This window comes from Tribolium castaneum, chromosome 4, assembly GCF_031307605.1.
Source record: "Tribolium castaneum strain GA2 chromosome 4, icTriCast1.1, whole genome shotgun sequence".
In the NCBI taxonomy this organism is placed as follows: Eukaryota; Metazoa; Arthropoda; class Insecta; order Coleoptera; family Tenebrionidae; genus Tribolium; species Tribolium castaneum.
In genome coordinates, this window is record NC_087397.1 from 9,703,315 (window position 1) to 9,716,833 (window position 13,519).

Below are 13,519 nucleotides of genomic sequence, written 5' to 3' on the forward strand. Positions count from 1 at the left end.
TTGTCAAATGATAAAGTATGTCGAGAAAAGAATCGAGAGAAAATCGCAAAGCAATAAGAATTGTAGGAAACTTTTATACTACTTGTAACTTATTACAACTCTATAATCTCTCTAATCCCCGACATCGATCAATCGTCTCTTTCAGCGTTCACTCTTCTCTTCATTTTGCAATTAAATTTTGTGCACAGTAAAAAAATTGTATAGCGTAATATAGACATTACTTTTGCCATCATTTACATTCAATAAATAATAAACTCGAGAATTCGTAAAATTAAAAAGCACACCTGCAGACAATCCCACTCATTATTATTTTAATAAACGACAAGTAACTGTTCTAGTTTAAAGTTTAATAAATATAGATTACTGCATTTATTTTGCACGAGTTCTCACTGAATGGTTTAGATATTAAAGCACTTAATTAAATAATGTCGGTAATGTCAGTGTAACCCAAAAATATGTTAGAAGACATTATATTTTATCAAAAAAAGGATTAAATGTATGATCCAAATCTATTTATTCTAGGCACCATTTTAACTAAAAGGAGTCTACAAATTCGAGAAGACTATCCAATTTTTCAAAATTTGAAATCGAGGTCGTAATGGAATATTTTGTTGATTGCATTTTAGAGGACCGTAAAATTATGTGGAACGTCCTGTATAGATTGCCTACGCTAATCTGGCTCAAAAAAATAACATAATTTGATTTTAGAGCCACATGATAAAAAATCCAACATCTCTTTTACTTGTTTCACCTCCAAATCAAAGTTTTAGAAGAAACATATTAAATAAACGCTTTCTAGCTTTTACATAACCATTTCATCAATCTTGGGGTCAAACCGTATTGATCTTTTTTTATAAAAAAATATTTCTGGAACACCGATAAAAGGTATTCGCCTTCCGCTTTAGTATTTTCTTGAATGTACATTCACAAGTCCCGGTAGCTTGAATTGATCAGTTTACCATGGAAACGGCTCCATTACCTGCTCCCAGGTAATCCATTCATGAAATAACTTGTATGAGCTCAGTGATAGATAAATGAAATGGAATTTAACAACTTCTAACCCGATTTATTAGCACTAACTAGACAAAAAAACACATGTACGTCAAACAATAATTTATTCAAGTAGAAAAATACAATTGGTTTTATTACATTTCTTTAACTGGTTCTATATTTAACAGTTTTAAAGCAGTGTGAAATACTTGTTGTACTGCTTTTAGTAAATAAATTCTCGCAAATAACGTGGGCAGAAGGTGTTCCTTGGCACTCTGGAAATAGAAATCACATTTATCTTGAATTTTTGCGAAATAAATGAGCTTACAATGAGTATTTTTACCCTCCTGTAATACACGCTGAAGATGGACGACAAGTTTGACAAAAAAATTATCAAATTATGAAGATTTATTAAACCTGACTTAATATCACACACTGTGCTAATAACAACAGTTGGAAATTGTAAAATATAAACGTAGACGATTTCCCATTCTTCCTATAAAATTACGATCAATGAATAATCATTTTAATAGTAATAAATGACTCACAGGTTGGTTAAGCAAAGTGAAATCGATTTTTTCCAAGAGAGGTAACTCAGGATATAATTTATTTGCGACTCGCTCATCAAACTGCTTCAACAGTGACGACAGTCGTGCACAATTGTAAAAAATAAACGATGGGCCTTAAAGATTTTTTTGCATTCGAACGACTTAAAACAAAAATTACCTTTATTTGTTGCTTGCAAATTGTTAAGCGTAATTTTTATCGTTTTATGCAACCTATTTTGCAACATTTCAATCACAACTGACGCTTTTCCCAACTTATCGAAATAATCACCCCATGATGGTTTGACCTGAACACCATATTTATGCTGGGCCATTAGTTGCAGATCTAAAGCTCGCTTTCTTGAAACATGTGTAAAAATTAACACCACAATTATTGTTTACTACCTGTAAAGTTCAAAAGCTGTTGTTTTTGTGTCTTTGAGACCATTTTCATTCAAAACTGAACCACAAACTAAAGTGAAGTCTTGCTTTTGATTTGAGTTTATTGTGATCTTAATATCGCAATCACTGTCAGAATTATTTGCACTTAAACATGCAAGAACGTTTGATGTAACATCGTGAGTAATTAAAGCTCGCAGTTCGGTTAAAGTCATTTTTGCAAAATCGCATTCAAAGGTGTGATCAAGAGACACAGTAATTTTTTTAGTGAAACATTTGTGCAGCAAGCCGTAATTTTCTCTCTCGTTCAAGACCTTTTTTATGCATAAATCAATCGTGTCCGACCTTTTCAGGTATAAATGAACATCACTGTTATTTATTAATTTGCATTCCCTTACTGTTAAAGCCCACTTTTCGCTTTGCTTTACCAGTGAATCTAGTTGAGATTGTAGGTCTTGTCCCGACGATAAATAGTCAAAAATTGTGCGTAAATTCGTGTCACTAATTGTAATGTTTTGAGACCAATTTTTAAAACTCAAAGGGAAGCTCAAATCTCCCAAACGGTCAAGTTTTTTTGAATGTTTACGAATTATGTTACCCTTCACCAACCTGTCCCCTGTTAAAAATTCGTGCAAGTCTTCGATAAATGTGATAATGGGGTACATTTTGGGGCAAAAATACACAATTTTTTATTTTATAACCTCAACTTTGAACTAACCTAACCACAAACCAATCTGTCAGTGTCAACTTGCAGTTGCACCAACCGGTAAAAAAGTTCAACGTCAAACGTCAAACTGACACGTTTAAGGTTAGGATTATGATCCCTCATAAAAATGGTTTTATTGAAAATATAACGTGTTAATTTCGGAATTGTTGAATTACTTTGTGCCAAAAATGATACCTAGAACGTTGTTGTGTACGGCAATAATTTCGCTGGCGTTCCTGGAGGCCCATTCCCAGTTACTCGAAGGAATCTATTGTGGAAAAAGCAACTGTTACGATGTCCTGGGGGTCACACGAGAGTCAACGAAGAACGAGATCGCCAAATCGTACCGAAAACTTGCAAAGCAATATCACCCTGACTTGCACCGTGACAGAGAAGCCAAAGAAGCAGCGGAGGAACAGTTCAAAATAATTGCCAACGCTTATGATATTCTTAAAGATGATGAATCTCGTTCCGAATATGACGATATGTTGGATAATCCTGACCAGTTGTACGCCCATTACTACAGGTATTACAAGAGGAGGATGGCCCCCAAAGTCGACGTCAGAATTGTCTTGGTTGTTACTATATCAGTGATTTCTCTGATACAGTATTACAGTGGATGGCAACGTTATGATTCAGCAATCAAGTACTTTATGACTGTTCCAAAGTACAGAAATAGGGCTCTAGAAATAGCAAAGCAGGAAGGACTTCTGCCAGATAGTAAAAAAGCCTCCAAAGGCAAAACGAAAATGCCGAAAGACATAGACCAGATAATTAAGAAAGTAATTGAAGATAAAATGGATATTAAGGGCGCTTATGCGAAGCCAAGCATTACCGACATTTTATGGATTCAATTGATAATGTCACCATACACCATAGCAAAATATATCTATTGGTATATCTCGTGGATTTGGAGGCACACAATCCTCAGACAACCTTACAATGATGAAGAAAAACTCTACATTATTAGAAAATATTTGAAGATGGGCCAATATCAGTTCGATAGCCAAGAAGACGAGAAGAAAGAAGAATTTTTAAGGAGGGAATTGTGGATTCGGGAAAACTTTGACGAATGGTTTAAAGAGGAGGAAGAAAATGCGAAAAAACAACTAGCAGAAAGTAACAAATATAAACAGTACAGGAGGTACTTAAAGAACCATGGGGTAGGAAGAATGACTTTTGATGACTCTTAATTGTTTAGGTGATTTTGTATCTAACAACAGTAGGAAACATGTAAAATATTTATTTTATTAAAAAAAACATCGTTTAATCAGTCACTTCCGAGCTTTGTACTTTTGAATATACCCCTCTCTTTTAAACATCTGTAAAAGAAAAATTTCAATTAAAACTGTTACGATTTATTTGTGGTTTTATTACTTCCCACTCTGGAATAGTGATGGTTGAAATAATTTGCGAATTGGTTCCGCCATCGTCGCGAAATTGTTTCAATTGCCTTTTTTTCATCGGTTTAATGTAAGGTTCGCCTTTGCCGTCTAAAATAGAGCACATATATTTTTTTAAAACAACAAAACAAATTGGTAAAAGTTTGAAAATTTTCCTTGACTGATTTTATTATAATTTCAAGAAATGAGGACCAACTCGGCTGTCCCAAGCAAAAACGCACTAACCAACAATTTTGAAGATGATGATCAACAATCAACAATGATGAAGATACAATAAAGGTATCGAAACGTCACGACAAAATAAATGGTTTTATTTTCCGTGTCCTATATACCATCTTTGACGAAATCAAAGTAATTCTTAAAAATAACAATCCTTGAGTTTTTTTCACACTCCTTTATACCAGGTAAAGTTTCTACTCCAAGACCGTAAACACCCTGTATTGTAAGTCTCAATTTTGTTAATCTTTAAAATCAATTCCATCTATTATTGTGCCCTATCAAGAATTTAAACGAGTAATAAGGTTAGTAATTAATTGTGATTATATTGTATTTTTTATCCTGATGATGTTTATTATATAAACAAAACGTTGTAACTCTTCTTTTTATTTAAAACCTTTTAAGGAAATTTATTACAAAAGTATGAATTTTTTTTCGAAAGTTTTATTTGTTTCATATCCTCAACTTAGATGTCCTTACCTAAATCAATGTGGGCACGTCCATCTCTAATTAAAAAGGAACAGTAAAACATATTTTCAACTGTGTTTGAAAAACTGCTAGTATCCACCACATAATCATAATACTTCACTGGCTGCTCGTGATTTCTTTCGTAACATTCTGTCAGGACATCGTACAATATTTTTACAATTTCTTCAATTCCTTGTTCTTCCTTTTCAACACTTGTCACCTTTTCGGGCTCTTTTTTCTGGAAGTTTTCCTTCTCTTTCTTCTGTCTTTGCTTCTTCTCCTTTGGTTTTGGTAAATTCTGCATGTCGTAAGTTCCATAAACAAAAAAATATTCCGGAACTTTCGGTATAATGTCTTGAGCATCAGGAAGTAATTTAACGAGGTCTTGAGCATCAAAGTCACCCTCTGAATTGCAAAAAGAGGCCTAAAAGCCACATAAACAAAACGCAATTAAAATAAAAGGAAACGTACGATTTTTTCTGTAAATTCTGAAGACACGTATGTGGAGACATTAACATCAACTGCTTCCACACATTTCTTTAAAATGCCACTGGCTGACGATAGAACCATAGAATCCAAGAGAATTTCTTCAGGGTATTGGTATCGGTCATTTATGTTGTGTTCCGCCTCAATTATGTTAACTTGTTTAAGCAAGTCGCCTATTTCCCTAACTGTGTCTAAACCCAGCTCTTCCTTCTCATCTACTCGCAAAAATTTGAGTTACAATAACCAAAAGTGAAAAACTTACGAATTGTTTCAACAGAGTTTAGCAAGTCGCGATAAAATAATTTGCGTTGTTGGGTGTTTTCTAACTCCATTGAGTTATTGTTCATTTGGTCAGTGTCTTCGCAATCCATTCTTATTGTTGTTTTTGAACAAAATAATTGAGCAAAACTTGGCGCACTTTTTTAAGGTTATAAATTATAAACTTCGCTACGTTTAAAGGTTCCAAGGTTCCTTGCGCCGAAAGTCGTACAAGTGCGAATGACTTTTAAGACTTTGACTAAAGAAGTCAATAATCGGGATTAATAATTCATTTATCTAAACTGGACTAGTATTAAGCTTGTGCTTTTATAAATTGAGAAAAGGTGTTCCTTCAAGTTTAGCGTTTGATGGACCTGGCGTGCGGACAATTTTTATTTTGTTTTGACTTGTCACATTTGACATTTTGAGCTTGGCAAATGTGTTGTGAGCAGTTGAGGTGTTTGTTTGTTTTTTGTGAACTGGTGAAAGCCACATTAATAAAAGTCGATTACTTTTGCCAAATCCTGAATTTGGGCAAAATTTTGTCGGTGTTGAATAATGCTGGACGTTGTTCCTAGTTGTGCCACTTAGGTGTGACCCTATTAACCTGTCGTCAAGCTCTCGGTTAATCGAACATGATTAAGAAAATATCGCACTTAGTGGCAATGAAACGTAAAGTTAGGCTCAACATCACAAAAATGTAAAACCCAGTTTAAAGACATGTGGACAGTTGTTATTTCGGGGTGTGTGTCTTTTTCACTGGTAATGTCGTTAGCGTTTTGTCTGTGCTGGAGGAAGAAGTCGCCTAAGTAAGATCCCGACGTTTACAGTTGCTTGGATTGTTTATTTTTTTGTAGAAATGACTTGTTAGGGCTTGATGGCATGGTCATTCAAAAAAACCCTGACGAAAATGTTAATCACTTGCCCTCTGCTGCACCATGTGTTGTTGACGGCGTGAATGCTAGTGCAAATAGTGCTGACTTTAACGATTCTAATAATAAAAGGTTTGTTACAAATTTGAGTCAGGAATTTCATTTATGGAAAGTTTGTGTTGCACGTTGAGTACAGAAATAGCTTTGCTTGTGAGGGTCTTGAACTAAAAGCACTGCCCAAGTAACAATTTAAACGCGTTTAGTAAATAGACCTATCACGGTTTTATAAGATTTTTACGAAGATAGTTTGCAGGTAAGTTGTAAAATAGTCTTGTCTACAGCCAAATGCTCTTAGATCGCAAAGTTTTAAAAGTAAGCTCTAAAACTAAATAATAAAACCATTTTTAAATTATACAGCTTGAGTTTTATCACAGCGGTGTATATTAAAGCTATTGACGGCCAATTCGTCTCATTAAATGATATTAAAACCATTTTTAACATAGTTTTAACACCTTCAAACTTATTGACTTTTATTGAGAGTTAATATTTTTAAATTTTAGATAGAAGGTATGGTTTTTCTGTACATTCAGCAGTCATATTATTTTACTGCTGTTTAACTTAGGAATAAAAAATATGCGCTTATTAAACATTAAACAATTAGTGATAATGTTGGTTTTTTGCTTTTGTTAACAGTAAAACCTAGTATTATCACTTAAAAAATCTACTAGAATCAATTTAAAGAATTATTAAGTAACGCAGATTTAAAACCAAATTATCTATACTTTTATCTTTATTACAGCTCTCATAAAACCTTTTTTTTCAATCTCAAGCATGTTTTAAAAGTATTTAAACAGTTAAAAAAAACGTAATCTGTTTTATGAAGTTCTTAAAGAGTAGACTTGACAACCTCTTGAAGAATGGGCCTTTTTTGGTTTTAAGACAAAAATATTATTCAAATTAAATAAATTAATAAAAAGTTATTTTCAGTTTTTGCGAACAGTATCAGTAGAAGTGAAATTTTTCTTTATAGGAACGACTGGATTAGTTTTTTGAATAATGTATTAACAAAATAAAATAAAAATTGTTTTCCCATATTCCATAAAAATTAGTAGTCACCCGATGGTGGTTTTAAGAACTATTCTTATAGCACTCTTCCAAACCACCATAAAACTTAAATTGTTACTTGGTTGCTTGTCTTTAACTCGCTGTATGCATGCACAAAGCGTACCGATTTTTTACAAGGGCTTCTAATCAATTGTAGGAACATTCCTGCCAACAATACGCGAAGAAGTCTCCCTGATATTCCCTCAGAACAAGGGGCTGCTCTCGCTAATTGGGAACCAACAGGTGACAATTCCTCCGAACATTACGCCACTGTTGGCCAATATCAAAATGGTACTAATTTTTTATTCCACTGTCTTGTATTAAAAAAAAATTGTAGCAGCAAAACGTCACACGCTCCAAAACGGTGTGGAGCCCCGTCCAAGTCTATCTCAACACAGTTCAATCACTCAAGCCGATGATAATTCCTCACCTTACGAAAAGGTGAAATATGATAAAATCAAATCAAAAGAACACCCTTACGCGCAATTACAGCCGACGACAAGCCGACAGGCAGCTTTGGAAGAAAATAAACTGGTTGGAGAGGAGAGAACAAACTTGTTGAGGTAAATTTATAGCACCAACCAGTTGGGGTTTTATTTTAATTTTTGCAGACCTAGTGGTTCCAGCACATCGTCAGAACCTTCAGCACCTCCACGATCACGAAGATCGTCCGCACACAGTGGACTAGGAGTGGATATTCCGGCGGCTTCAGCCGTTGCTGGAGGTATTGCTGCTAGTCCAGAACTGCCTTATATGACTCCGCCCGTAACACAGCCCAATTTTAGCGGGGATTCACAGGATTCTTCGAGTACTTTTTATTTTTTTCAGGATGAGAAACAATTTTGTATGATAAATTTCTTTCAGAGGGTTACACCAGTATTAGTGTGAGAGAGCCGTTAGCTAATATTATAGCACAGACAAAAGAAATGAACAAAAAGAGGGACATAGACCAACATTATTCCACGGTGTCTGATGATTCAGGTAAGCGATTTTTGTTCGATTATGTGATGTTTTGCAAATTTTTGAGTGTTGGAATAATCATGATCTAGATCTGATACGGTTTAACAACTTGCAGGTAATAATTTCGAATTGGGCCAGATTTTATCATATTTTGAGAATAAGAAACATGTATTTTATAAAAAAAAATCATTACATGTTTAGATAATATTGGAGAGATACTTGTATATTTTAAATAATGCAATCTGATGATATATACATGTTTTCGAAAATTTTTACATTAAAGTTACAATATACAACTTTCAAAACATAACACGGATTTTTACATCGCATGAATTAGCAAGCAGAGGCACTTAGAACACAATTTTTTTTTTGGTTTTAAAATGCTAGAAGTTGGAAAAATGGTTTTGAAGTATTGTAGCAGCCTATTATACACGTACAAAATTTAAAATATAAATTGTTACGGTTTTACTAGAAGTATGTCAGATTATTACTAGTATTTAATATTTTCCAGAGCCCTGTTACAAAAATCTACCAATTTTGCAGATAGTCTCTTTCATTGTTCTTTTGTTAATATGTTACGTCGTTTATGTAATTCCCTTTGTTTGTATCTGTGCAACCAAAGTTTTTTGTTATGACTATTTATGGATAGTTTTATACAATTTATTCAGGTTGTCACTTATCCCTGTCCCAAACGATTAGGGATTAGGGTTTAAACCATGTAAAGAAAATAACTTTTTTATTGTTGTTTTATTTTTGTTTTTTTTTTGTTGTTTTTTTATAAACAAAAATGAATAATATGGGTAATAATTTGAATAAAGAAAATATTTTAGATGCATAAGACAACACGTTTTGTTGACACTAAGGTAATAAGGTGCCTAAAATAAATAATTTTTTTATCAACTGATATATGAAGTCTGTTCCTAACTAAATAATTGATTACCTAATCAGTTATCGATAGTTATCGATAGTTATTACATTAATTTATTCAATATATATTTATCGGTTAATGGATTACTCAAAACCCAGGCTTAGTATTAAGCAGTTTATACTTTCAGTTTTGACAAAATTTTATTGCTTTAATGTATTTAGCAGTGCCATCTTAGGATTTTTTAGGCAACATGAACTGCAACTCACTTTCTGATGTATTATCATCTAAAAAAAAATAATAAAAAAGGTCAAAAGTGCTTTCCCTTGAAATTAATTGATTGACACATGAGTCAATAGTTCTCTTTACTACCAAATAACGTTATTAGTTTAAATTCCTGAAAAAATGGCATTTCTTAATACAAAGTTTGTATAATATCAGATTGAGAAAAAGTATCAAATTAATTTTTGAAATAAGTTTTCAAATTGAGTGGTTCACTTCTTATCAAAGCTGTTTTGTTGTTATAAAAAAGGAAGTCAGAAATCATAACGAAATACACATTTTATTACTTCATGGTCTTTGCAACTGCTTGGTTTATAATAAATGTAAATTAGCTGGTTTTTGAAGATTATTCATTTTAATATTTCTTGTAGACATACTGTCAATCTCTGTATAATTAAAATAATATTCTTAGTACTTTCACCTTTTTTTTCAATAAAAAATATTTTTTATGAACAATTTATTACACCACAGCAAATATTTTAGTTACAAAATATAGTTTGTTCGGGGCTTAATGATACATGGTGAAGATTTTGCACTTAAATCAGTACTTGTTGTTCTTGGAACTTGTTATTTCAAGTACCAGCTTCCAATAAGTAAACATGTTTGTCTTAATTGCATTGTACACAGATATATTTTTAGTATTTCTCTGAAGCGCTGCCAGTTTTGCTTCATGTGGAATTTATTGTCCTTATTCTAGCGAAATTCCGTGCTATAGAATAAATTTTTGCTTGGTTCACCTCAAGATAACTAAGTTTCAAATAAATAATCCACTTAAATTTGTATGATGTACATTTATTTTTCTTATCTTGTTAAGAGACGGTCCTCCAAAAAGCGACTTGTAAATACTCACATTTTGATAAGTTATTTAATAGATAATCAATCACTGAAGGCGATTATTTAAATGTATTACTAGACGATGTTTATACGACGATCCCCGACCCCAACAACCAAATCTACACGAGCGAAAGCGAAACCTACGCCCGAATTCCCGCTCATCCGATAACCGTCGAAGCCGAAGTCAATCCAACTCCTCGAAGCCTCGAAACCGACGAATTTTACGAACCTGCACCACAACCACCGCCCCCTAGTGTCACCAGTTTGAAGCAAGTAGCTGGGCACTCCCACTCCCGACAAGGTAAGATTTACACTAGGGGACAATTATTTTGCAATAAATCGAAATTATTTAAAAAACTTTGCGTAACGTCTGTGTTTGTTTTAAGTTATAATTACGAAGAACTATAGATTAGGAGACGAAACGAAATACAATTGGCTTTTATCGCATTGGATTTTTTTTGATTCTGGAGTGTAATGAGCTAATGACCAAAGGACTGGCGTATATGCATAGAGGTAGAGGAAGAGTACGTGGAAAAGTAGTTTAAAGAGTTTGTTAAAATTTTATTTCATTCAAAAGTTATAAGAAAATAAGAAAATTTTGGTTTGTATTTGAACCCCCCTATGTAAAACTTTAATCTTTTATGAAATATTTAAGAATAATATTTTTTAAGTACTACTACTGTCTTTAACAGCCTTGACTGACTGTAAAATAAAATGTTTATTTACTCTTTAAACACTGGCATAATAAATTATTATTATTATTATACTTCTTTTTAGTTTATTTCAATACAATAACTTCCACGTTGATACGATTACTGTTTTTGTTTACAACATGTTTAACTCAAACTGAACTGAAATTTATTAAAAAAAGCTGTTTCTGTGCATTGTCAGCAAATTCATTTTCGAAACCGGTCATTTATTGGTTCTCTGTTCAACCCCATGGTTAAAGAATTTTCCGTAAAAATTGTCGCTACGGTTGAGTGACCGCAATCATTTCCTCGACATCAGCAAAGATCAGCAAAATGTTTTAACTGGGTCACTTGACCAGCGATAACTTAAACAATAATACTAAGGTTTCTAAAATTTAAATGTCAAAATTATTGTAATAACATTTGGTTTAAATTCACTGTTTTAGTTGTATGCAAATTTTGTGTAGTGGATATTCGAATTATTTTTCTAATTAAGTCAGTATTGAACTTAACCCCGAGTATTCTTGCTCAAACACCATTAAAAACATTTTTTTTCCAGATTTGTGAAAGTAGGTATATGGGTTAGGTGGCCCTCCAGAGTCTATTTTTTTATGTCGTTGTTGGTCTGCATATTTTTGATTTTTTTAATTGGCGCATATTTTTAGTAATGTAGCAATCTCTACATTTATTGGCTGAGAGTTAAGCTCGAACTGACCCATTGGGCTTAACTAGTAAGAATTTAATTATCAATCTGCATATATTATTTTCTTTACCTTGTACTAACCGTTATTTAAATACAGCAATTTTTTTTTAATGTAAACTGCGCTCTCTGGGACAATAACGGAACTATTGAGGATGGGGAGATTTTATTTGTACGTCGTTTCGTTTCCTAACCTATAGTAATCCGTAGCACACAATATCTATAGTTTTACGTCGTAATATAATTAAAAGATTTGCTCCCAGTTAGACCAACTGTGTTTCTTTATAGCTTCATCGTCGAGTTCCATAGCCAACATTGGCTCTCCTAAGCCGGAAAAACGCCAAGCGAACTCACCCCTACCTCCACCACCCCCTGGTTCAAGTTTCGATTTCCAGCGAAATTTAGATGATCTCTACGCCAAAGTACATAAAAACAAAAAGAAGGAAGATTCTGATGGGGAGAAAACCCCCGAAAAGGCAAAACGTAGTGGCGATAATACAAGTCGTAAGTCAGTATCGAGTTGCAGTTCAACCGAAGAAAAGAAATTTCTTCCGACATCAAGACACCAAGAACACAATTACGAAACATTACGCAAATCAAATAAAGATTGTAGTGATCCAGGCTATGAGAAAATTCGAAATGAGGAGCCAGGCTATGCCAGTATTAACGGCCCAGAGAGCATAACGAGCTCAGACCCGGGCTACGAGGTTTTAAAACAGCGGCCTCTATCGGAATTGGACCCCAACTACGAGGAACTCAAACATCGAAATTCGAACGCTAGTGATTCCGGTTATTCGAAAGTCAAATACACTGACGGTTATTCGGTGGTTAATAAGCAAAAAAGTGACGATAAATCGCGGACGTCAAGTAGTTACGGCAGTAATTCGCAGGATTTTAGTTTAGACGAACCGAACTACGAAAGTATGCCGAGTGAATCCTTGTCTTCCGAACACAATTACGCGGCTTTGAAATCAGGCGGAAGCGAATCGGATCCGAATTATGAATCGGTGAGGGATTTGGAAGAGCCTCCGTATGAAAAATTGAACGATGGTGATTCGGATTTTCAAGTATCAGGGCGTGGATATGAGAATATTGACACTTCGGAGAGTTCGAATGGGGCTGGAGATACGAAATCTCAAAAATCTGGGCCGCCTTATGAACACTTGAACAACGATACGGATTCAGAGGTGCCTGGGTATGAACGCATCAAAGGCAAGGAAAATGCGTCAAGTGGGGAGTCAAGCAGTTCGGGGGCTAATAAGGGGGCGAGTATACTTGAAGAAGATGCTATTTTTCAAGTCTAAAGTCGTGCCTACAATCTGGTGCTAAGCAATTTTATACCAATTCATTATTTTCAAACAGTGATATAGTTACTTTTAAGAGATTCTCTTTTGTAGAAATTCTATTTTGATGTCGTGATTACTGATAGGTAGGGTTTTACAATTTTTCAACGAAAAGTGAAGCATGTATACGTATTAAACAATTTTGTATGTGTTATTGCATTTATGTTCTCATTTGTCTTCCGTATGATCATTTCATTTGCCCTGTGCCAAATAGGTACTCAGTACTTTTTATGTTACATGTGTTTACAATAGACTGCTTTTAGAGGTTTTAATGTTATTTTAGTTACAAAATTGTTGCAATATTAAAGATTAATATATTTATAATTTTATTTATATTTTATCTATTTATTATAATGTGTAATATTTTTAATAAAAACTGTTTTTATTTACTTCATCGTT

The 13,519-nt window shown here is 33.6% G+C and overlaps 4 protein-coding genes across 8 annotated transcripts; 2 read left to right on the forward strand and 2 right to left on the reverse strand.

The window, feature by feature from the left end:
• Window positions 1–1,098: 1,098 nt before the first annotated feature.
• On the reverse strand, window positions 1,099–2,692 carry LOC103315143 (uncharacterized protein). 2 transcript variants are annotated; one of them, XM_008203073.3, is made up of 5 exons: window positions 1,941–2,692; window positions 1,717–1,895; window positions 1,539–1,672; window positions 1,319–1,486; window positions 1,099–1,265 (listed from the first exon to the last, which is right to left on the reverse strand). In XM_008203073.3, the coding sequence occupies exons 1-5, from the start codon at window positions 2,597–2,599 to the stop codon at window positions 1,146–1,148; spliced, it is 1,260 nt and encodes a 419-aa protein (XP_008201295.1). In that variant the 5' UTR covers window positions 2,600–2,692; the 3' UTR covers window positions 1,099–1,145. The 2 variants fall into 2 exon arrangements, with proteins under 2 accessions (XP_008201295.1, XP_008201296.1); XM_008203074.3 differs by having other exon boundaries at window positions 2,544–2,691.
• LOC660028 (uncharacterized protein) lies at window positions 2,692–4,001 on the forward strand. The gene has a single exon (XM_966292.4). It carries the CDS (start codon window positions 2,829–2,831, stop codon window positions 3,831–3,833), a length of 1,005 nt encoding a protein of 334 aa, XP_971385.1. The 5' UTR covers window positions 2,692–2,828; the 3' UTR covers window positions 3,834–4,001.
• On the reverse strand, window positions 3,869–5,715 carry Nse4 (Non-SMC element 4). The gene is made up of 5 exons (XM_966230.4): window positions 5,476–5,715; window positions 5,199–5,428; window positions 4,740–5,151; window positions 4,018–4,133; window positions 3,869–3,962 (listed from the first exon to the last, which is right to left on the reverse strand). Exons 1-5 carry the CDS (start codon window positions 5,582–5,584, stop codon window positions 3,915–3,917), a joined length of 915 nt encoding a protein of 304 aa, XP_971323.2. The 5' UTR covers window positions 5,585–5,715; the 3' UTR covers window positions 3,869–3,914.
• A 185-nt stretch (window positions 5,716–5,900) lies between these two features.
• LOC659903 (uncharacterized protein) lies at window positions 5,901–13,509 on the forward strand. 4 transcript variants are annotated; one of them, XM_008203071.3, is made up of 8 exons: window positions 5,901–6,280; window positions 6,329–6,475; window positions 7,605–7,738; window positions 7,788–8,010; window positions 8,059–8,255; window positions 8,312–8,428; window positions 10,468–10,689; window positions 12,066–13,509. In XM_008203071.3, the coding sequence occupies exons 1-8, from the start codon at window positions 6,192–6,194 to the stop codon at window positions 13,079–13,081; spliced, it is 2,145 nt and encodes a 714-aa protein (XP_008201293.1). In that variant the 5' UTR covers window positions 5,901–6,191; the 3' UTR covers window positions 13,082–13,509. The 4 variants fall into 4 exon arrangements, with proteins under 4 accessions (XP_008201293.1, XP_971262.2, XP_008201294.1 ...); XM_966169.5 differs by having other exon boundaries at window positions 5,902–6,280; window positions 7,785–8,010; XM_008203072.3 differs by having other exon boundaries at window positions 5,902–6,280; window positions 7,785–8,010; window positions 8,074–8,255.
• Window positions 13,510–13,519: the final 10 nt, after the last annotated feature.